The following is a 24,855-nucleotide window of genomic DNA, read 5'->3' as shown; positions in this document are numbered from 1 at the left end:
AGAATCAAGTTGTATATAAAAATTATTATTTTTTTAGGTATTTGAGGATGTCTTTTAAGCAGTTGATTCTATTAATGGCTTAAGCCTTCTCTCTGCTTCCCCCAGTACATGTTTTTCTTATATTTAGGGCTTATTTGTTGCATGCAAAAAATATTTTTAATAGAGCAGAACATCACTATTAGATTACTGGAACATATCTGTTATCAAATGCATTTATTTGTTTGTTTTATATTTTGTACACTTATTTTATCTATTTGAGGCTATAGATTCTTCCACTTTCAGTAAGACATTGAACATGATTGAAAAAGGGACTAACTACAAATGTCTAAAGCCTGTTTTTTTTTTTCCCTAATATAGTTGACTAAAACATATGCCTCTACCCAGTTTCCCTGTGGTTATAGGTATGAAAGATGTTCTATTTAGATTTTGTCACCTTATCGTGTTATTACTATTTTTATATCTTATACTGTTTAAATGTTGTTTTTTGTAAGGTATTTAACTTTAAACTGTTAAATAATTTTAAACAATCTTGGGTGTATTTTTTTCTCAGAGTAAGTCTTGCTACTGTATCTTTTTTTCTTTTAGGTGACATTAGACAGTTACCCAGTATTGAACCTGGTAACTTGCTGAAAGATCTTTTTGAGACTCTTAAGTCAAGAAATTGTGCTATTGAGCTAAAGACAAACCATAGAGCAGAATCTCAGCTAATTGTGGACAATGCTACAAGGTATAATATTACTAAGAGTTTGCATTTTCTGTCTGTTGTATTAGAAATTTTAAAAAATGGCTTTTGAATTAGAATGATTTAGTACAATACATTTACTGTACCTTTTAGCAAAACTCTTCCATCCTTCAACTATAAACCTTTTGCCCTACAGTTAGAAAAGCAAAGTTAATGTTTTTCATTACTGGTCCAGCATAAGTTATTATTGAAATTTAAAAATGGATGAGGTTTCCTGATTTTAAAAGTATGTATATGAATTAAAATTGTATTAAGCTTAAGGACTAGAATAAGCCCAAGGGGAATGGAGATTTGGAAATAAGTTCATTTACGTGCAAGGGAGAATTGGGGAAGAAATATCCCCTAATTTTTGTGGGAGAAAGCTGAAGGCAAAATAATTGAATGTGGTATTTCACTCCTAGATGAATCCTAGAGGCACCCATGGCATCTTACTTCCCTTAAATAGAAAAGAACCCTTCTCTTCCCTTCGTCTTTGCATAAGCCTTTGGAGTTATCCTCTGTCAGCTCAGACATTTGGTTTCTCCATAATCCACACATATGAAAATCACAATCATTATTATTTCATGACTTTTTTTTAATACAGTCATGCGCCACATAATGTTTGGTCAACAACAGAGCACATCTATGACAGTGGTGCCATAAGATTATAAAACTATAATTTTATTGTACCTTTTCTATGTTTAAATATGTTTACATACACACAAATACTTACCATTGTGTTACAGTTGGGTACAGCACTTGGTACAGTAGCATGCTGTGCAGGTTTGTAGCCTAGGAGCAATAGGCTGTACTATATAGCCTAGATGTATAGTAGGCTATACCATCTAGGTTTGTGTAAGTACACTCTATGCTATTCACACGACGATGAACATTGCCAAATGATGCTTTTCTCAAAACATATCCCTATCATTAATCGATGCGACTGTATTAAAATCTCTAGATATAATGGGACCTTTGAATACTGAGTCTATGTTAGTCATTGTACCAAAATGTATATCTGGTTTTTACTCTTTTTTACAAAATGTTTTGTTGCTTGAACATCTCCTAAGTAGGATGTAGCAGAAACTAGAAGGGTGTCCAGTCTTTTGGCTTCCCTGGGCCACACTGGAAGAGGAATTGTCTTAGGCCCCACGTAAAATACACTAACACTAATGATAGCTGATAAGCTAAAATAATAATAATAATAATAAGCCAGGTGCGGTGGCTCATGCCTGTAATCCCAGCACTTTGGGAGGATGAGGCAGGCAGATCACCTGAGGTCAGGAGTTTGAGACCAGCCTGGCCAACCTGGTGAAACCCCATCTCTATTAAAAATACAGACATTAGGCCGGGCGCGGTGGCTCACGCCTGTAATCCCACCACTTTGGGAGGCCGAGGTGGGTGGATCACAAGGTCAGGAGATCGAGACCATCCTGGCTAACATGGTGAAACCCTGTCTCTACTAAAAATACAAAAAATTAGCCGGGCTTGGTGGCGGGCGCCTGTAGTCCCAGCTACTCGGGAGGCTGAGGCAGGAGAATGGCATGAACCTGGAAGGCGGAGATTGCAGTGAGCCGAGATCATGCCACTGCACTCCAGCCTGGGTGATACAGCAAGACTCCATCTCAAAAAAAAAAAAAAAAAAAAAAAAAAATACAAACATTAGCTGAGTGTGGTGGTGGGCACCTGTAATCCCAGCTAGTCGGGAGGCTGAGGCAGGAGAATCGCTTGAACCCTGGAGGCAGAAGTTGCAGTGAGCTGAGATTGCACCATTGCACTCCAACCTGGGTGATAGAGCACGACTCCATCTCAAAAAAAAAAAAAAATTGTAAAAAATATAATGTTTTAAGAAAGTTTATGAATTTGTGTTGGGCTGCATTTAAAGCCATACTTGGCCTCATGGCTCGTGGGCCAGACAAGCTTGAACTAGAATATTCAAAACCTACTTTCTCTAAGCCTCTGTCTACCTTGGACAAAATTGTGGGAGTAGAGGAGGAATTGACAGGAATAGGGTAGACAGTGTGGGTTCATATTAAGACATTAAGAAAACTAATGGAGTTGGATGTAGAATATTCTTTTCCTGTAATCTTTCTGCTTCTACCTAAAGACCACCCCATTTTTGGTAGATGATTAGTCATTTTAAAGTCCGAGAAACTTGGAGGAATCTAAAGCATATTAGCTTTCTCAGAACTCAATTTTATCTGAAACTCAGGAATTCCTTTTAGTAACTTTTTCAATATCATTTGGTTCTAGCTGTGCTCCTTTCATCATTTCATCTTAATCATAATCCTCAAATATTTATTGACTATGAAGGATCCCTGCTATATACCAGGGAAACGGTCCTGGAGATAGAAGGTGCTACATGCCTTGGGTCAGAAGCAAAACAGGAAATCTGTGATGATTCTTCAGGTCCCAATTAAATCTGGGCTATCGCCAGCAAGAACAGCCTCATTCCCTCTCTGTTCCTTTCCACTTTTGTTTGGGAAAAGGTGAAGAAGACACAGTAGGGTACCACCACCTCTGATAACCAGGCTGCTGTTAGTTCTGTTCGAGGAGTCAATCTTCTTCCAAATAACCATACCTTACTCTGTTTTCTGATATGATTTGCTAGCCTCGGAAAATATAAGAATGAAAGAAGGATGAGGAAGGAATAGAAGCAACTAGATGTGGATACTTGGTTCAGTTGGGAAAGTGGGATTATATGTAGAATATACAGAGAAGAAAGGAGAAGAATATAATGTAAACATATGGAAAAGGCCTGAACCAGTTCAAATTAATTTATATAGAAAGGGGTATGGAGTCAAATGGGCCTATTTGCCTGCCAATTCTCCTGTTTTCTATTATTGTGGCCTTGGGCAACCCACTATACTTGACTAAACCTCACATTGTTTACCTGTGAAAAAAGGATAATACCTTCCTTGCATGGTTCTTTTGTGGTCTGGAGATAAATAGACCAGGTTTTCAGAATGGTGCCTAGTAAATCCTCTGATAATTTTTTTTTCCTGATCCTTTTAGTTTGCTAAGGACTGATTGCTAATGTGTAGTACCATAAGTTTATTGTCTTCTATTATAAAACTCATTTACTATTTATAATGCATACCTGGATGACCTTTTCTCTCTGTTATCTATTAATAGATATTAATTATTATAAGGACATTAGCTCTGATCATATATGAAGACATTTTTGGATGATAATGTTCTTTGTGTGTGTGTGTTATCTTTATTCAAGAATCTCAAGACGCCAATTTCCAAAATTTGATGCAGAACTAAATATCTCTGATAATCCAACATTACCCATCTCAATTCAAGATAAGACATTTATTTTTGTCAGGCTCCCAGAAGAGGATGCCAGTTCTCAGTCATCTAAAACTAATCATCACTCTTGTAAGTATAAACTTCTATGAGATGTAGGGTTAAGTATAACTATTTAAGTTTTGTAACATGGTTATTAAATGACTAGTTATAATTTTCTTTAATGGTAAAGAGAAATATTGCTAGCAAAAAAAGAGACATTGAAAATAAATGAACTTAGTAATCATCAAAAGCAGAATACTCTAGAATTTGGTAAAGAAGTAAGCTCTTGACACATAAATGCTCAGTAAATTTTGTTGATTGAATAGATGGATGTAGATGATTTTGTTTAAAATAAAGCAAAGCCCCAGTAATTCAGGTTCATTTAGGACAAAGCAAGTCTTAATTAATGAAGTTTTTCTTTCCTTGCTATTTGAAAAGCAAATACATTTATTTTAAATACAAATACTCAATGCTAATAAAGGCAAATACTTTTATTTTGTTTCTGAAACAAAAATTGTGACTGTCAAACTGTTGCCAAGTTTAATTCCTAATAGTTCTGTTTTATAAAATGGGTAAAAGCATGGCTTCTAATTATGGATGTTAGGATGACAATAGGACAGGGTTGAGAAAGAGTGTGGGACAGGAAATCTTCTCCTTTATGTATATGACCTGTGTCATGTCACTTAACCATTTGTAAAATGGGAACCATAGTGGAACTCCCTGTGGAGCTATTACGAGGGTTGAGGGCATTCATCAGTGTGAGACACTCTATAAATGTCAGTTTGTTGTGACTAATAGATGTTATTAAATTAGCTATTGCAAGTGAATTTATTTAAATAGATTGAACCTATCTATTGATCTTTATTTTCATTATAAACTCACCTAGCAAACCTTTTAAAAATGGTGTAATGGTTTTCTCAAAATTGAATTAGTAAAGGTTTAAACTATTATTACTGAGGACTTTTTGTAGTTGCCACTGTTCTCAAAGGTATATCCTTCCCACTTAACCACTTTCACTGTGTATGTGAAAGTAATGATATACAACTTTATCTGTCAGCCTTTTCCCCTTAGTGTGTGTCCCCAGTCTCACTTCCCGTGGGTTAGTGATCATTTACATGTTACAACAATGTATTTAAATAAATGCGATCATACATAGTGTTCTATAATGTGCTTTTTTGTTTTTTTTTTTTGTTTATTGTAGAAACTTTTTTTTTCTATTTTTCATTCAGCAAATACTTATTGAACTCCTGTTATATACTAGATACAATACAATAGATAAAGCAGAGGAAAAGATTAAAAAAAATTGTCCCTGAGGTTATTGTGCTTTCATTCTAGTGTGGGAAACAGATAATTAAAAAGTGAACAAATATATTTTCAAACATCAGAGTACAAAGAATCAAGTAGACTTAACTAAATACTTACCAGTGACTGATTAAATTTGTTGCAAGATTGCTTTAGATTGTGGGGGCCAATGTTTTGAGAAACAATTTATACTCTTTAAAAAAAAAAGTCAATGATACAGGAATGTTTGAAGTAAGAATTAATGTTCCCTGGTAATTTTCCTTTCTCTTCTTCCCCCAGGACAATCCCATTAAGGTCACACACATAGTAAAAGCTTGGTGTTTATCCTTTTAACCTTATTATATCCATATACAATCATATTTATTTCAGTTTTACATAAATTGGTTTATAAGCTGCATATTGTTTTGTGACTTAGAAATGTATGTTAAATAATTAACAGCTAATGTTTATTTTCACAGCTTAGTTATTAGTAGGTCCTATCTACAGGTGAGGAAAATGAGACTTAGTTAAATAGATCTCTTTCTTTGCCACTTCACTTAATTCTACCTAAAATATTGTTGGTTTTATTTCTGGTACCCATTCTTTGCATTAATGAGAATGTACTTTTAAAAAAAATTGTCCATTTTAGACTGGTAGCAGAGCTTACCTGATACTGCTTTTCTAAATTAAAAACTTCTGCTGGAAAATTAGTCTCTTCTTCAAGGAAATTGAGTAAATATTCCTTAGAGAAGCATATAGTACTTTTTCACTAATTATTAAGTTATTAAGTAAATTATGCCCATTATTACAAAGTACTAAGACCTAAGACAGGATTCATATTTGGGCTAGAATTTCAGAGTTGCTAAAATGTGAGAAAAATGTATATCTTAGAATCAATAAAATACGTTGTACATATTGATCTGCAAGATGTGGGGAAAGTGAAAAAAGGTATGGAACAGTGCCATCCTGTACATGTTAAAAAGAACAGTATGCTGGGAGACCTTTGGAAATTCCTGCTCAGGAAGCCAGGGGTTGGTTGAGGGTGAGCTGAGTCTTGGCAGTTTTCTAGCGGCAATCTTCCCTTCATCTGAAAAATGAAGGGCTCAGCAGGCAGCTAAGTTTGTCTTCCCAGAGCAGGGCATCACAAGGCATGGGCTTTTTCATTCCCTTGTGATTCATCTGCTATTAGGGAAACATACATGGGAAAATGCTTGTACTTCCATGAGCCTTAGTTTTCACATTCATAATATAGATGTCATCAGAAGTCAGACTACCCAACGGCTGTAGGGCATGAGCACCATTGGAATGGATGCCCCCGCTATGCCAGGGTTAACCTTTTAGTTGCTAGATCATGGGGAGGTCTGGGGAGAAGGAAAGAGATGGTTGGGGTGGGGAGTAGAGCATTGTGTTGTTAGGGGAGTGGCTGTTTTCCAGCTAATATGGAAGTATTGCTATGTTTTATACAAGTGTGTGCCAGTTGAATATCAGCTCTGAATATAAGAGCACCTACCACATGTGGGTGTCCTGCGTATTAAGTGATATAACATATAAGGCCTGTATATTGTCAAGTTCTAACTGATTACTAACATGATCACAAGGACTTAAAACAGGAAGTTTTACATTAGTCATGCTGTTACACACTTTGTACTCTTGTTTATTTCTTAAATTCAGTGTTCATAAACCATCAGCAAATACACAGTGAGTCTATTACAAATGGGGAACTGTCCTGGCCAGGGGTTGACCTCTCTGTTGAGGGTGGGTTGTCTTGGAACCCTTCTTTCCATTCTCTTTCCTATTGCCCTGGCTGATGTGGGGAATGAGGTTGACATTCCCATGGTGAACTTGTATTCCATTTGCTGAGATATTTTCCCAGGGCCCTTAGCAGGAATCCCAAATTAGTTTCTTCATAGAAATTGTGTTATAATTTGGTGATTTGCTGTGTTAACTTTTTTCTCTTGAATTATTAGGTTTATATTCTGCAGTTAAAACTTTACTACAAGAAAATAACTTACAAAATGCAAAAACATCACAATTTATTGCATTTAGAAGGTAAAGCATTTATAATATTTTAATGTTTTTAATCTAGCTTTTAAATCTCATAACTTATTAATATAGATCCTGTTTGGATGGGAGATTCCAATATTTCATCACTGTTAATTCTCTTTCTTATTTTGGGGTATGTCTTTGTTAGACATGGCAGAGGGCGCTTTCTAAACAGAGCTCTTTCCACCAAGTATTATATTTAGAAGCTCATAGGGACTCTGAATGGAACAAAAGCTTATGCTAAGATAAAAACTACAGGCTGGGCTTGGTGGCGCACACCTGTAATCCCAGCACTTTGGGAGGCCGAGGCAGGCAGATCGCTTGAGGTCAGGAGTTTGAGACCAGCCTGGCCAAAATGGTGAAACCCCTCCTGCCTACTAAAAATACAAAAATTAGCCAGGCGTCATGGCACACACCTGTAATCCCAGCTACTTGGGAGGCTGAGGCAGGTGAATCGCTTGAACCCGGGAGGTGTAGGTTGCAGTGAGCCGAGAGCACGCCATTGCACTCCAGCCTGGGCAACAAGAGCGAGACGCTGTCTCAAAAAAAAAAAAAAGATAAAAAGCAGAAAAATACTATTTCCTGGAGAAAGTCTTGGAAACGTTTTGTAGAATCTAGTATGTCGTAATTGCTGATAACAAAAGTAAACCTGTAGCAGAGACTATTAAGGTGACCCCTGCATTTTCGTGTGTTTCAGGCAAGACTGTGATCTAATTAATGACTGCTGCTGCAAACACTACACAGGCCACCTCACCAAGTGAGTGTCTTCGAGAACTGAAACTTTTAAGGACAGTCCTTCTTCGATTTGCTGTTTTTTTCTTTGCTTTGATGTTTGTCACCTATTTACATATATTCCCAAAATAGTTTTTTTCCCATTTGTGAAATAGAATGATTTCTTCAATTAAATACAATATATGAATACATCCTTGGGAATTGACGTTTTAGTAATGAGTGGAATAAGAAGAAAAATTAGGAGTGAAATTTTTTTGGTTTCAACCTTGGCAGCCTTCAGCTTCTCCAAGATAAGCATGGGGAGCTCAGGGGAATTTTAAAAATTATGTGTGTAGTGTTTCTGAGAATCTTAGCAACAGGGTGCCTGCAGAGAGCAACTTAGTGAGTGTCTGTCTATCAGAGAAATATGAGTGTAGACAAGCCACTGTGGTCATACATAGGAAAAATTAATTCATTTCTCTTGAATTGACCAATACCTGCTTTGCACTAAGTATAGACATCCTAGATATGTATAAGGTATAGGTGGAGTGCCTGTCTGCTGAGGGAAGTTACACAAAAATCTGTCAGGTAGCCCAACAAGAGGCCAGAAAGCATGGGCTTGAGGCCATATACCCAGGGTCCCAGTAACTGTGATGATGGGCCAGGTCGTTTCCCTCTCCCACGTCTATAAAAGCGGGTATGGACACAGAATTTCCCTTACCAAGTTGTAGTAAGAATGAAATGAAATAATGTACCTAAAGCAGTTAGCGCAGTAGCTGGCCTATCACCACCACTTCTTCAGTTTGCTGCTGTTGTACTGATATAGTGCCATAATTATTACAATAGAAATGTGTATAAGTGCTGTAAGACCTCAAATAAGGTAATGATAAGAGAGATTGGAGAGCAGAGGATTAATTTTAAAGCAAAAAAATCAAAATTTGTGTTAACCTTTAGAATATAAGGGGAAAGAGAGACATCAGCATTTAAGCCAAAATTTCTAACTTGAAAAAATTTGACTGGGAAATGTCATTGAGTTTGAGACGTTGCAGGGAGTATGTATAAATAATCAGATGACAGCTATGGGAACCTGATTTCTTGTTGCTCATTGGAGAATGAAAGTGTTGTAAATAAAATGTGGAAATTATTCTGAAAATTGAAACGAGTCTGAGTAGGAGTTAATGTTTGAACAAGTGAAATGGAGACTTTCCAAACTTTGATTATATATTATCATTTTCTATCCCAGAGACCATCAGAGTAGACTTGTATTTGGAATTGGTGATAAAATTTGTTGTACCAGGAATGCATACCTCTCAGACTTACTACCTGAAAATATCTCTGGAAGTCAGCAAAATAATGATCTAGATGCCAGTGGTGAAGACTTTTCTGGTACTCTTCCTGATTTTGCTAAAAATAAGCGTGACTTTGAAAGTAACGTTCGACTGTGCAATGGAGAAATATTTTTCATAACAAATGTAAGTGAAAACAGAAGATAATATCTTTTGACTAATTAGAGATATGTTTGGTTATTTTATTGTCCTAGGATTCATTCAGAATCTAATGATATCAGTTGACATTCTTGTTTCATGATTTTTTGTTAAGGATTTTTGGCATCCATGTTTATGAAGGATATGGGTAGTTATCTGGTAATGTCCTGTCTGGCTTTAATATCAGAATAATACTGGCCTCATAAAATGAGTTGGGAAGTGCTTCTTCTTATATTTTCTAGAAGATTTTATGAAGAAACATTTTTAATAAAATCGAAGTACTTGAGTAACAAAAAACAAGGCATAAATGAGACATAGATTTTAAAAGGCATCATTTCCTTTGTTGCTGCTTAAATGTAGAAACTATAGAAGTGGTTGCCTTGTATTTGTTCTCACAGTGTAGATACCCTCACTGAAAGCTGTGAGGAAAAGTAAACTGCAAAGAATCTACTCAGACTTATGTAGTCAATACAAGAAATGAATGTATAGACTTCAAAATAAGAAATAACAGACTGTTCTTCACAGAGTCAAATTAAAGATAAGTTTCAAAGACTGAAAACTTCTATTTGTGTTTATTAAAATATTTAGGTATAGATATATTGTTTGTGCTGAAATGCAAATTTTAAGCCTTTTGAAATTCTTAATGGTAATTGTAATTCTTATATTTTATGTTTGACCCAAAGATAGAATATCTTTGAACGTATTTGAACGTAGAACATATTTGAAGGTATGCAAAATAGTTCTTTGGTTTGGTGACAGGATGTAACTGATGTAACTTTTGGAAAGAGAAGATCTTTGACCATTAATAATATGGCTGGCCTGGAAGTAACTGTGGATTTTAAGAAACTAATGAAATATTGTCGCATAAAACATGCATGGGCAAGAACTATTCACACTTTTCAGGTAAGAGGAGACTTTTATAAAACCTTTTAAATAATTTACCAACCTTAGAGCGCCTTGCATTGTTTTCGTAAATTTTTGTTGCACTTATTAGCAAACAAAAATTAGGATACAAAATACACAAAAGTACAGAACATAATAGAGAAGACGCCACCCTTTTGCTCTTTTTTGCTCCAGAGCTCTCTTTATTTTTAGAAACAAAGGCATTATAGGTAAAGTCTCCTCCTTCAGGTCTTCCCCTCCCTGCCTGAGTCTCCAGTATGGCTTGGCATGGCACTGTACTCATCTTATCTTTGGTTAAATTCTGATATTTTGTTCATCATGGATCCTTTTGTGCCTTAATTTTGATTTACAAAACTGTTACATTAAAATGTCTTGATTTATCTTGATTGCTGAGTTTCTTGGGAACCCCTTAAATTTTGTACTGGAGGTGAGTTCCTCACTTGCCTTGCCCTAGTCCTGGGTCTGCCTCCCGCCTTCCTCCAAAGTGACTTCTGCCCCGAATTTGGTATATATCACTCCTATTCATGTAGAAGCAATATATATGATTGTTTTCTGTGTTACTGAGGCTTATGTAAATGGTATAATCATGTTTCTATACTTTTGCAACTAGCTTTTGTTTTTTATTTTTGGCCTTATCAACTTTGTGGGGTATAATGTGCATACAGTTTCATTATAAAGTTGGTTGAGTTTTGACAAATGTATCCTCTCTCTCCATCTTTGTGAGGCAACCTTTTATCCCCCCGCCCCCAACTTATGTGGGAATATTGTTAGGTTTACGGAAGAGGTGGAATGATACTACAGAGAGTTTTCATATACCTTTCACCCAGCTTTCCTTGGTGTTTAACATTTTATAACTATGGCATATTTGTCAAAACTAAGAAATTACTATTGCTGTAAGACTGCTAACTAAACTATGCATATTCGAATTGCACCAGTTTTTCCATTAATGTCCTTTTGCTGTTCTAGGACAGCATATTGAGTTTAGTGCAACTTGCCTTTATGCTTTATTTTAATGCCCTTGAATTCTCATCTGTTATTAGTGAGTCTCTTATTTATCGCTTTGTTTTGAGCTTCCTTCTCTGCTGTTGGTATGTTGCTTTAATGGAGAGGTTGCATCAACCTTCATTTTTTTTTTTGAGACAGTCTCGCTGTGTCGCCCAGGCTGGAGTGCAGTGGTGCAATCTTGGCTCACTGTAAGTTCCACCTCCCAGGTTCAAGTGATTCTCCTGCCTCAGCTTCCCGAGTAGCTGGGATTACAGGCGCATGCCACCATGCCTGGCTAATTTCTGTATTCTTAGTAGAGACGGGGTTTCACCATGTTGGTCAGGCTGGTCTCGAACTCCTGACCTTGTGATCTGCCCATCTCGGCCTCCCAAAGTGCTGGGATTACAGGCCTGGGCCACTGCACCCGGCCCAACCCTTGTTTTTATGCAGAAAAATTTAGGTCAGCCCAAATTTTCTACTAGTAAACAAACATTAATTAGCGTAGAGTTTTGTTTTGTTTTTTAAGTGGGTGGGGCTTTATTTATTAACTTACCCCATCTCGATTCCAAAAAGAATTTGAAATGGCTTATTAAAAATGCCCACAATTCAGCTGATTTTTTTTTTTTTAAAGGTAAAAAAGGGTCTGGTGTGGTGGCTCACGCTTGTAATCCCAGCACTTTGGGAGGCCGAGGTGGGTGGATCACTTGCGGTCAGGAGTTCAAGACCAACCCTGGCCAACATGGTAAAACCCCATCTCTACTAAAAAATACAAAAAAAGTAACTGGGCATGGTCGTGGGCACCTCTAAACCCAGCTATTTGAGAGGCTGAGGCATGAGAATCACTTGATCCTGGGAGGCAGAGGTTGCAGCAAGCTGAGATTGTGCCACTGCACTCCAGCCCGGGCAACAGAGGGAGACTCCATCTCAAAAAAAAAAAAAAAAAAAAAAAAAATATATATATATATATATATATATATGTTTATATAGAAAGGATGTCAAGTGAAAAATAAGGATGATAAAATTGTTCTTGCCAGGGGTGGTTGGAATGCAGCCATGCCTGCTTCCCTGTTTGCTAATGTCGATTGCAGATTTGGCTTTAAGTTCCCTTAAGACCAAAGTTCCCCAGGTAAAGAGAGAGTAAAAGTGTAATATTTCTGGCTCTGGGTCCTGAAGAATTTCTTCCATGGATCTCTATGATGCCATCCTTCACCTTTAGGAAATTTTCTTTTTCTCAGTTTCCTCTGTTCTGTCTCTCTAGAATTCCTAATATGTGCATATTAGACTTCCAGAAGTGGTTACCTAAATTTCTTATCAAACTGTCTTATTTTCCTTCTCATCACTTTGCTCTATTTTCTGAGAGATTTCCTTAAATTTATAATGCAGTTTTTTTTATAAGAATGAATGAAGAGTAAAGGTGTCTTTATTATTACTGGGTTGAGGTTGGAGTAGATATCTTTCTGGTTCTTATTTCATGGTTGAAGTAGCATCTCTTAGCTCTAAGAACATTCATGATTGTTATATCAACACACTGTTTCTTCCAAGTTCAATTCAGTTCAACAAATACTTACTGAGTCAGACTCTGTTCTTGGTGTTTGGTACAGGTCAGTCTATAAAACAGACAAAGATTCTTGCCATTGTGAAGCTTAAATTTGGTGGGGAAGGGGATAGAGACAGACACAGTCATAAAAATAAAAAAAATAAAAACAAAAACAAGAAAGAAAACTCTGTGTTATGTTAGAAGGTGGCAAATCCTGTGGAAAAGAGGTGGGAGTGGGTGCAATTGTGATTTTAAATAGAATGTCGATGTAAGCCTCATTGAGAAGATAACATTTTATCCAAAGATTTGAAGAAGGAAAAGAAGTTAACCATGTGAGTATCTGGGACAGGAGCATTCTAGGTTGAGGAATAACCAAGGGCAGGGTTCTAAGGTGAGAGTCTGTCTGGTATAGTTGAGAAGCAGGAATAGCAAGGTGGCCACTGTGGGAGACTGACAGGAAATGAGACAGGAAAATTAATATGAGGTAAAGAGGGCAGGAGGATGGTGGGGCCAGGTCACCTCCTAGGGCATTTGAAGGCCTGCACTATCCAGTATGTTAGCCACTAGCCATGTGTAGCTATTGAGCACTGGAAATGTGGCTAGAGTGACTGAAAAACTAAATTTTAATTTTAAAAATGGATACTAGGCTGGGCACAGTGTCTCACACCTGTAATCCCAGTACTTTGGGAGGCTGAGGTGGGCGGGTCAGTTGAGCCCAGGAGTTCAAGACCAGCCTGGGCAACATAGTGAAACCCCATCTCTACAAAAAATGCAAAACATTAGCCAGACATGGTGGCATGCACCCATGGTCCCAGCTACTCGGGGGTCTGAGGTGGGAGGATTTCCAGAGTCTGGGAGCTGGAGGCTGCAGTGAGCTGAGATTGCGCCACTGCACTCTAGCCTGGGTGACAGAGTGAGACCCTGTCTCAAAAACAAAAACAAATAAACAAAACAAAAGTTACTAGATACAGTCATTGGAAAACTTCTGTATGTTGGAAAAACTATGTTTGGAATAACTTGGGTATGTGAATCTTCTTTTTCAACTACAAATTTTATGAACTCTAGAAATAGATTAAGTATTTCTGATGAAAATTTAATATCCAAATTGAACTGTTCTGGTTATATAAAATATAGAATTTCAAAGATGTAGTCTTTTATTAATAATTTAATATTGATTATATGTTAAAATGATGATATTTTGGATATGTTAGCTTAAGTAAAATACAGGTATATTATTAACATTAATTCTATCCATTTCTTTTTTAATGAGACTACTAGAAAATTTTAAGCTGCATATATGACTTATTTTATATTTGTATTGGACAGTGCTGTTCTAGACTATTTTAAGGACTTTGGCTTTTACCTGAGTGAAATGGGGAGCTGTTGAAGATTTTGTGGCTCTTCATACAAGTGGTTGAGTTGTAGAACCAATTTATAGAATAGACATATACATAATTAAAAGTAAATATAGGAAACTTACTTCCTTAAGCAGTTTGACAGTTCTGATTTTCAAGGGAGATTTAAAGCAATGAGGAAATTATTTATAGCAGGTTATCAAGGTGAAGTTAGGTGTCTTACTTTCTGAGGTAGACTTAAGTACCATCTTGGAGTGCAGAATTCCAGGGACAGCAGATCTTTGGCTCCTGTAGCATGACATTTTAATTTTTAATCATCATTCACTCAGTGAGGCACTGGAGAAAGAACAGTGAGTAGGATAAAGGTGAAGCTCTGCCTTCATGGAGCTTAGGGTCAGTACAGCCTGTGATAGAGGAAGTACCGGGTGCTGGAGAGTAATAGATGGGGCGGCTACTCCAGACATGGGCCAAATTGAGGCCATGGACTGAGGAATGCTGACAGGACCTGGAAGTCCCTTGTGCTGGGTGGAGCATGGTTCATGGAAAAGAAAGGGAAAAAAGTAGGGAGAGGAGCAGGGCCAAGCTGGCTCTTGAAGGGCTTTACAAACACATTAAGGGGTTAGGACTTTATTTGGAGTCCCTGCGAGCCTTTAGAGGTTTTAAGCAGCATCTAATATGATTGGGTTTGCATTTTACAAATATCACTGTGGCTGCCATGAGGATGATGGATTGGGCAAGAGAAGGTACAGGGAGACTGATAATGAGACCATTAAGTATTAATAATAGTATATCTACTATTATTACTATATTTTTCTCAGTGTTGCTTAATAATTAAGAACTAGGTTAGCTGAGTTTAGGTAGACATTTTCATATTTGAGAATGTACAATATAAAGTCCAAGGTGAAGAGTGGTGCCATATATCTGTGGAAATGTATGTGATCAAATACCATTTATGTCAATTTCTGAGACCCAGCAACATCGGAAAGATGTATTTATCAAACTTTTACAATCTGAGGAGCTGCTTCAAACTCTCTGTCCACGAAGATAGAAGAGCTTGCTGAGCAAGAGTTTATTTGCAGCGGATGTGTATTTTTTACTTGCCCCATCTTGTCAGTTGTCTTCCCACAATTTTTCCTTTGGCAGGAGCGATGTCAGAGCAATGGGGGAGATAATGGTACAAACCACTTCTTTGTCTGTGTTGGCACTGGATCCGCTGACTCAGAATATAGGACTAAGAATAGCCCTCAAACTTGAAATTGTTTTCTTACAGTTACACGGTGATATTGAGTATTTTTCTTGCCTATCCAATTTTTTGTTAAAAGACAAAGGTTCATTGTTTTCTTTTTTGTTTATCTTGATAAAAGAAATAAATTGCCCAACAATGGAAAAATACAGACAAGTAGGAGAAAAAAAAGTCATCCATAGGCCTTCCATTTGGAGACATTAATAAAAAATTTGGTAGAATTTCTCTCCTTTTTTGTGATTTGTTTTGTTTCATTGTACATAGCTGTGTTCTTTTTTTATATACTTGTTTTGGATCAGAGTAACTATATTGCTATACAGTTTTGACCATTCTCTATGTGTGTGTGTATCTATCTATCTGTCTATATATATATAGATATATATATGGTTTTTAAAATGTTGCTTTAAAGTATCTCTGATGTTCACAAAATAGTATGTCAACTGTGTATGTATTATATATATAAGTATATAATATATATTCACCTATTAGTTGCTACTTAAAATTTCTATATTTTATCATTACATGTAATATTTTTATACATATATTTATATATAATATATCTATATATTTACCTATTACTGGCTACTTAAAGTTTTCATATTTTGCCATTATATGTAATAATGGGTTAACACATTTACACATGAAGCCTGTACCATCATTTCAGTCTTTTATTAGGAAAGGTTTAATACTGCATGCAGTCTTTAAAATTTGCTGCTGGGTTTCTACAAGCCAGTTGTGGACCTATGAAACCTGAACTTAGCAGCATGTTTAGCAGTGTGTTTAGAGTTCTTGGAGGATGAATAAAAATGGAACCCATAAAATGGACACATAATAATAGTCTGGCCAGGTAGAAGTGCTTGAGAGCACTTTGAACACTTGTCTCCTTTCCTTGTCTGTAAACTGTCTGAACCTATTTTATAGCATTTAGTCTTCACACCATATTTTTCCTCCCAGGGGTCCGAGGAGCAAACAGTTGTCTATGTGGTGGGGAAGGCGGGCCGCCAGCACTGGCAGCATGTCTACACTGCCGTGACCAGGGGCCGCTGCCGAGTGTATGTGATTGCAGAGGAGTCTCAGCTCCGGAATGCCATTATGAAAAACAGTTTTCCTAGAAAAACTCGTTTGAAACATTTCTTGCAAAGTAAGCTCTCCTCTAGCGGCGCACCGCCAGCAGATTTTCCATCCCCACAGAAGAGCTCTGGAGACAGTGGAGGACCCAGCACACCGTCAGCATCTCCACTCCCTGTAGTCACAGACCACGCCATGACAAATGATGTCACCTGGAGCGAGGCCTCTTCGCCTGATGAGAGGACACTCACCTTTGCTGAAAGATGGCAATTATCTTCACCTGATGGAGTAGATACAGATGATGATTTACCAAAATCGCGAGCATCCAAAAGAACCTGTGGTGTGAATGATGATGAAAGTCCAAGCAAAATTTTTATGGTAGGAGTGATGTTTGCATGTTCCCAAGTTTTATTTACATATCGCTAACTTCGGTGTGCTTATAAATGACTGTGTGCTTTTATTAGTGTTGCATTGTGCTGCTGGACTTAAAAACAATTGTTTTTCTCATTTCTGTCAAATTTCCCTTACCTCACTGATTTCCCATTCATTTCCTCACTCCTTTTCTCCTTCCCAGCCTCTAACTGAAGACAACTCCCCAAAGCTCAGTTCTTTTTTCCTTTGAGAACTGACTCATTCTCACAGTTTCAGCCATCTCCTTGGCACCAGTGATTTGGCTAACAAAGTTTTGACTATAGTAACATTTCAGGCACCAGGAATTAGAGATAAGTAAGTGACAGTTCTCACTCTCACACTGATTGTCATGGTGGAGACAGTCGGCTATCAGTAATGTGGTGATTTGCTGAGTGCTCTGGCACTGAAGAGGAGTTAATGAACCAGCTGCCTAATCTGCATCTTTGTTCCCAGAAATTGATTTTCTGGAACCACAGCCCAGAATCTTACTCTCTTTTCCAATTTCTCCATTTCAATCACCATCTTCCTAGTTACATGGCTTAAAGTCTTAGAATCACCATGGACTCGCCTTCCTTTCACTCTCTACCATCTTCTTGGATGATTGGTGACCTGGCTGCCCTCCCCTTTCTTGTTACCATTCTCGTAATGTAGCATTCCCCCTTTTCCATGGTTTTGCTTTCCAAGGTTTCAGTTACCCATGGTCAACCGTGGTCCAAAAATATTAAATGGAAAATTCCAGAAATAAACAATTCGTCAATTTTAAATTGCATGCCATTCTGGGCAGTGTGATGAAATCTCACACCATCTCATTCCATGAATCCTCCCTTTGTCCAGTGTGTCCACACTGTGGACACTCCCCACCCGTTAGTCACTTGCCACCATCTTAGTTATCGGAGTAAGTCTCAGTGTTGCAGTGCTTGTGTCAAGTGATCCTTATTTTACTGAATTGCTTTATTTTTTATGTTATTGTTGCTAATTTTTTACTGTGCCTATTTATACATTAACCTTTTTTATAGGTATGTATGTATAGGAAAAACCAATACATTTGGGTCTGGTAGTATTCAAGGCTTCAGGTGTCCGTTAAGATTCACTTCTTTGTTCAAAAGCTTCAGAGACTCCCAGGTGCCTACAACATAAATTCTAGACTATTTAGCTTGGCATTTGAGACCTTTCTCAATTTGATTCGAGTTTTCTCAACATCATTTCATTTCCCACTATGCTTTTTCTGCTTTTGTCAAGCTAGTGTCTTCAACTCACTAAAATGAATCAAACTTTTTCATCCTCCTTTTGACTCTTGCTGTGTCCCTCATCTTGAATGCCTTTTTCTGTCTCCTTCTCATTCAGCATTTGAAAAAAACATTTAGCAAAAAATTGAAAAAATAAAAATAAAAACCTGCCAGTCACTGATCTAAATGTTAAGGGAGGAAAGCACACCAGTGCTGGCTTTGTGGACATTATATTCCAGCATAGGCAATAAATACAAGAGAAAATCAAATTTCAGATTAAGAGTCTATGAAGATGAAAAACAAGGCAAGGACATAGGGAATGGCAGGGGGTGTGGTGGGCAGGAGGTGCTATTTTGACCAGGTCATGCCTCCCTAAAAAGGTGACATGTGAGCTGAGCACTGAATGTTACCAAGGAGCAGCATGGGGGCCTCTGAGGATGTAGATAATGCAAAGCCTGGAAAGGGAATGATTTTATTCAAAGAGGAAGGCAGGTTGGCCTAGTGCAGTGCTCATGCCTGTAATCCCAGCACTTTGGGAGGCTGAGGCGGGTGGATCACCTGAAATCAGGAGTTTGAGACCAGCCTGGCCAACATGGTGAAACCCCTTCTCTACTAAAAATACAAAAAATTAGCCAGGCATGGTGGCAGGCACCTGTAATCCCCTCTACTCGAGAGGCTGAGGGAGGAGAGTCGCTTGAACCCAGGAGGTAGAGGTTGCAGTGAGCCGAGATTGCACCACTGCACTCCAGCATGGGCAACAAGAGCAAAACTCCATCTCAAAAACAAAACAAAACAAAACAAAACAAAGAGGAAGGCGGGCTAAGGTGGCTAGTGAGCGAGGAAGAGGGTGCAGGTGCTGGTGTTGGAGAGATGGGCAGGGCCACGGGAATGAGTTGGGATTTTATTCTGCTTGCAGTGGGAATTCATTTGAGGGCTGGAAGCAGTGGTGTAATATCATCTGATGCCTGCTTAAACATAGTCCCAACATGGTGGCTCATACCTGTAATCCCAGCACTTTGGGAGGCGGAGGTGAGAGAATCGCCTGAGCCCAGGAGTTTGAGACCAGCCTGGGTAATATGGTGAACCCCCATCTCTACTAAAAATACAAAAGTTAACTGGGCATGGTGGCATGCACCTATAGTCCCAGCTACTTGGGAGGCTGAGGCAGGAGGATCACTTGAGACTGAGAGGTCGAGGCTGCGGTAAGCTGTGATTGCATCACAGTACTCCAGCCTGAGTGACAGAGCAAGAGCCTGTCGCAAAAACAAAACCACAATCCCTGCTGGGTGTGGTGGCTCACACTTGTAATTCCAATACCTTCAGGAGCCAGGTGGGAGGATCGCTTGAGCCCAGGAGTTTGAGACCAACCTGGGCAATATAGTGAGATTCCATCTCTACAAAAATAGTAAAAAATTAGCTGAACGTGGTAGTGCATATCTGTAGTCCCAGCTACCCAGGAAGCTAAGGTAGGAGGATTGCTTCATCTCAGGAGTTCCAGGCTGTAGTGAGCTGTGATTGTGACATCCCATTCCAGCCTGGGTGACAGACCAAAACCCTGTCTCAAAAAAAAAAAAAAAAAAAAAAAAAAAGGCAAGGCTAGGCACAGTGGCTCACACCTGTAATCCTAGCTCTTTGGGAGGCCAAGGCGGTCGGATCACTTGAGCCCAGAAGTTCAAGACCAGCCTGAGCAACATGGCGAAACCCCATCTCTACCAAAAATGCAAACAAAAATTAGCTGGGGGTGGTGCTGGGTGCCTGTTGTCTTAGCTGCTTAGGAGACTGAGGTGGGAGGATCACCTGACCCCAGGAGGTTGAGGCTGCAGTGAGCTGTGATGGTGCCACTGCATTCCAGCCTGGGCGACAGAATGAGACCCTGTCTCAAAAATAAATAAATACATACATACATACATACATACATACATACAAAATAAACAATCCCTCTGGCTTCCGTGGAGAGGGAACTGTGGAAAGTGAAGGGGAAGTGAGGAGACCAGTAGGAGGTCATCATGGGGAGAGCCTAGTGAAAGAGCGGGGCTGGTAATCTGTGGTTGGAGTGTGGATGCATTTTGGAGATGGAGTCTGTATGACTTTCTGATTAGATGTGATGAGGTAAAAGAGAAAGTAATCCAGGATGATTCCTGGATTTCTGGCTAAAGCAATTTGGGGAATAGCAGTGCCATTTCCTGAGATGGGAAAGATATGAGGAGAACTCGTTTGGGGAAATAAAGCGTTCTCTTGTGGCGTGCTGTTGTTTAAGGTACTAATTGGAAATGTACCTGGACTTGTTGAGTAAGTCAGTGGTTGGTAGAGGAGTTTAGAGCCTCAGCAGGGAGTAGGGTAGGAAAGGCCCACTTGGGAATCATTGGCATGTAGTGATATTGAAAGGACTAGGTGAGTTAATTTCAGGAGAGATTGCAGTTAGAGGAGGGGGCCTGATGACAGAATTCTGGGGTATTCCCAGCTTTTAGAGATCTGGCAGAGGAGGAGGAACTAAAAAGGAGTGTGAGTGAGACAGAAGGAAAACCAGGGCTGTGGGGAGGGAATAAAAGCCTGGACTGAGGGGGCTGGTGAGAGAATGGGAGCCGAAAGGGCGGAGGAAGCAGTGGAGGCAGGTTTTGAAGAGGGCTGCTGAAAAAAGAAGGAAAGGTGGTTGTATCTGAATAGAGGACTTGTGGTCAAGGAAAACTTCATTGGTTTGTTTACTTTGGATGGGTACATTAAGGCATCTTAGTGTGTTGCTAGAATGGTCCAATGGAGAACCAGAAATTCATGATTCAGGGAGAGAGGATAATTGCAGAATTGGAGTCCTGACGTGGGTAAGATGGGAAAAATCAAGAGAATAACTAGAGGGGTTGCCCTGAGACAGGATTAGGGACAGAGGACCCTTTTTCCATGACAACCAGAAGGAATGGGTGTAGTACGTTGGGTATATATAGCAGAGGGAAGATAAAGTAGTTCCAAGCTGATCACCTCATGCCATCCTCTCTCTCTTCTTATTATAATCCAGCTCAGTTTCTGTGTTGTTCCTGAAGGCTTCTTTTTCTCTGAACTCCTGTAGGAGGGCACACACCCCTCTGTACTGCACCTGCAGTAACCTTGTTTGACTCTGTAAATAAAGCTTCTTGAGGACAGTGTATCATTTTTGATCCGCTAGAACATTTGGTACAATTGCTGTTCACATGGTAATACCTCAAAAATACTTAGTGATCAAAATATGAGTCATGAATATATGGCGATGAAACTTTTTAAAAAAAATCAGACATTCAGAATATCGTTCTTTCAGGTTGTACTGAAAGTCATACTTTTATTCTTGTAGTGCCCCCCCCTTAGTTTGACAGTTCCTTTTGGAATTGCTTTTGAGGCAGTAAAAGATCCTTTTGAATGTTTATAAGGGAAGCAAACTTCTGTTGAGACCTATTCTGAGTTTAGGAAATAACCCAAAGGCATTTGCTTTCTGGTTTTATGAGTTAGAGGATCCAATTTGGGTAATGGATTTTGTGTTAAAAAGAAAAAAAAGGTGGGATTATAAGTAATTTCCAAATGTGGTTCTAATAGAAGTGTAAGAATTGCTTTAAGTGCTGGCAGCAGACTTGTTCAGTTGAGTCTTTAAGCTTCCAAGGCTGTAATAAAGGTAAGAAGGGGCCTCAGGGGGAACCCAGGGGAGAAAGTGCTGGTGTAACCTGCCAGAACCAGGCTGAGTTGTAAATGGGGAATACTTATATCCTCTGTCCCCATATGGATATGGCACAGGGAAAACGTTCTCTAGGAGTCGGTCTGACACAGGGCATGGCGTGTGGAGTCCTGGCACATTAGGAGACTACAGATGTAGAACAGCATGGCTGGAGCACAGGGCACAGTGAGAGGATGGGCCGCAGACACAGGAACTAGCAGGGAGGATGGACACAGGGTCTTCTGAAGAGGTCGTAGATTCTTCTGATTGCAATTGAGAACAGTAGAAGCATTTTAAGTGCTCTGTGAATTGAAATTTATGAAGGTGATGTTGACTGAGGTTTAGTGGATGATGATGGTTAGGGAGAGAGTAGGGAATGAGTTCTCAGCCAAAAGATTATTTCAGTAACCTGCGTAAAATGAGGAGGTTCTAACATTAGGTAGTAGCAATGGGGTTGGAGAAGAGATGCTAAGGATAGAGCTGATGGGACTTAATGATCAGTTGGATTCAGGTGGGGTTGGGCCTGAGGATAACTCCAAGACTTCTGGCTAAGGCATACAGGTGGATCCAGCACCATTAACCAGATTGGGAAAAGAGTCTGAGGGTCAGGTTTTGTGGGAAAAGTGAGTAATATGGACATAGTTGAGGGTGGAGGGGGAAGTTTCTTCTTTTTCCCCTCTTGGACAGTAGAATCCCTGCTGATTCCAGGTTCCATTCTGTACCCCAGGTCAACTCTTTGATAGAATTTCCATCTCAGGAAAACATCTTTTTCTGAAATTAAACTTGTCATCTCTTACAGAGGTCCTGGAATAAGGCTTTTGACATGAGCAGAAAAGAGAGGCAATTCCAAAGAAAGACCCTTTTCCTAAAATTGAATTGTGCTTACTCTTTTCATTTCTTTGTGGTGGTGAAACTTCATCATGACGATACTGGCCCACTTCAGAATCATCAGTAGCACAAAGAATATGACTGTGGCATTGCAATGTTTTATCTTACACATCCAGAACTGACTTCATGGGCAGGCAACATGGGCAGTCCTCCAGGACTCAGGCCCACACTTAAAAAAAAAAAAAGAAAAAGTTCTGTAATCACCATCTTGAAATTCTTAATTTTGAACAAGGGGCCATCATTTTAATTTTGGACTGGGCTGCCAAATTATGTAGTGGGCCCTGTCTACACCTTTAGAAGTTAGACACACATACGAATTCAGTACATAGTTACTTCTAAATGCCAGACTCAGAGCTGGGTGCTAGAGATACCACAGTGAGCAAAGCAGATGTGATCCTATAAGGAGCTGATAGCCAATTGCTTTGGTTGCTGAAGCCTTTCAAGGGTTGGGGAAGGTGCATGATTTCTTTTTCTGAAGCAGAGGGAATACAAGTACATAGGGTAGACTAACTACATTTTTACAAAATTAACTTTGTTATTTTAATTGTTCTAACAGGTGGGAGAATCTCCACAAGTGTCTTCCAGACTTCAGAATTTGAGACTGAATAATTTAATTCCCAGGCAACTTTTCAAGCCCACAGATAATCAAGAAACTTAGTTTTATTTCAAATTGTTCAGAGTAACTATTTTTTTCTATTGGAGACAAAATGAACATCATAACGTCAAAGTACCAAGATAAAAAAAGTTTCCTATAACTGGAGTTTTAAGGTATTTGTGTTAGCAAAAGTTTTAAATCCATTTAATCAAAGTATTAATGATTTCAACACATGTCATCATGAGAACTGGTAGCACTGGACATAAGTGAGGAGATTAGATATTTTATATACATATATATTTTTATACAATTATGTACATTAAGCCAGGCGCCGTGGCTCATGCCTGTAATCCCAGCACTTTGGGAGGCTGAGGCAGGTGGATCACCAGAGGCCAGGAGTTTGAGACCAGCCTGACCAACATGGTGAAACCCCATCTCTACTAAAAATGCAAAAATTATATGGGTGTGGTAGCACATGCCTGTAATCTCAGCTACTCAGGAGGCTGAGGCAGGAGAATCACTTGAACCCGGGAGGCGGAGGTTGCAGTGAGCTGAGATCGCACCACTGCACTCCATCCTGGGTGGCAGAGCGAGACTCCGTCTCCAAAAGAAAACAAACAAACAAACAAACAAACAAAAAAACCAAACAATTATGTACATTAAAACGTTGTATTTTTAGGATAATGCCTCGTAACTTTGATGATCGTTGTGTGTTATCTTTGCCAATGGGTTGAAGCAGTGGCAAAGAAAAGGTGTAATTACATCTGTTGATGTTATTGACATGCCTCCTAGGATGTTGAAATGTGGTCATTTTACAAGACTGCTGCTCACTTCATCACTGCTGCCTGGGGCCCAGCCTACCTGGGACTTTTCCTTGGAAGTGCTTTCTGAGTTGGGAGCACATTGTTTTGAATATGTTCCACTTAGGAAGTTTTTTTCTCTCTCAGAATGATTTGATTTTTAAATTTTTATTTATGTTAAATGGTAAAAGAAAAAGTCAAGATGAAAAATGTATCTGTTAACCCATTTATGCCTAGTGGTCCATTACTGGGACACTAAACATGTGAGAGTTATTTATATCCCACTGCTCAAAGTCCTCACCAACATCTGATTGCAAAAATTCAGAAAGTTGCAACCTCAGGCATAAATGGTTAATAGCTTTATTGAGATATAATTCACATACATTTCACCCATTTTAAGTATACAATTCAGTGGCTTTTAGTATATTCATCAAATTGGACAACTACCATTATTATCAATTTTAGAACTTTTTTTTTTTTTAATGATAGAGACAAGGTCTCACTGTGTTTCCCAGGTTGGTCTCGAACTCCTGAGCTCAAGTGATCCTCCCACCTTGGCCTCCCAAAGTGTTAGGATTACAAGTGTGAGCCAGCGTGCCCAACCTGGAACATTTTCATACCCTACAAAGAAACCTCACACT

The 24,855-nt window shown here is 38.8% G+C and overlaps 1 protein-coding gene across 2 annotated transcripts in view; it reads left to right on the top strand.

Moving 5' to 3' along the window:
• The window catches only part of HELB (DNA helicase B), a 36,427-nt gene extending 12,233 nt beyond the window's left edge, over nt 1-24,194 (top strand). For both annotated transcript variants that reach the window (XM_009424979.5, XM_016923076.4), the window contains exons 6-13: nt 586-727; nt 3,951-4,105; nt 7,264-7,345; nt 8,037-8,096; nt 9,294-9,522; nt 10,294-10,437; nt 16,511-17,002; nt 23,376-24,194. In XM_009424979.5, the coding sequence (XP_009423254.1) occupies nt 586-727; nt 3,951-4,105; nt 7,264-7,345; nt 8,037-8,096; nt 9,294-9,522; nt 10,294-10,437; nt 16,511-17,002; nt 23,376-23,477 (1,406 nt within the window). In that variant the 3' untranslated portion in view covers nt 23,478-24,194. The remainder of the gene's footprint in view (nt 1-585; nt 728-3,950; nt 4,106-7,263; nt 7,346-8,036; nt 8,097-9,293; nt 9,523-10,293; nt 10,438-16,510; nt 17,003-23,375) is intronic.
• The last annotated feature ends 661 nt before the right edge of the window (nt 24,195-24,855 follow it).

This window comes from Pan troglodytes, chromosome 10 (assembly GCF_028858775.2).
Source record: "Pan troglodytes isolate AG18354 chromosome 10, NHGRI_mPanTro3-v2.0_pri, whole genome shotgun sequence".
NCBI lineage: Eukaryota > Metazoa > Chordata > Mammalia > Primates > Hominidae > Pan > Pan troglodytes.
Note: the sequence above shows the minus strand (reverse complement) of the source record. Positions and strands in the feature narration are given on the sequence as shown.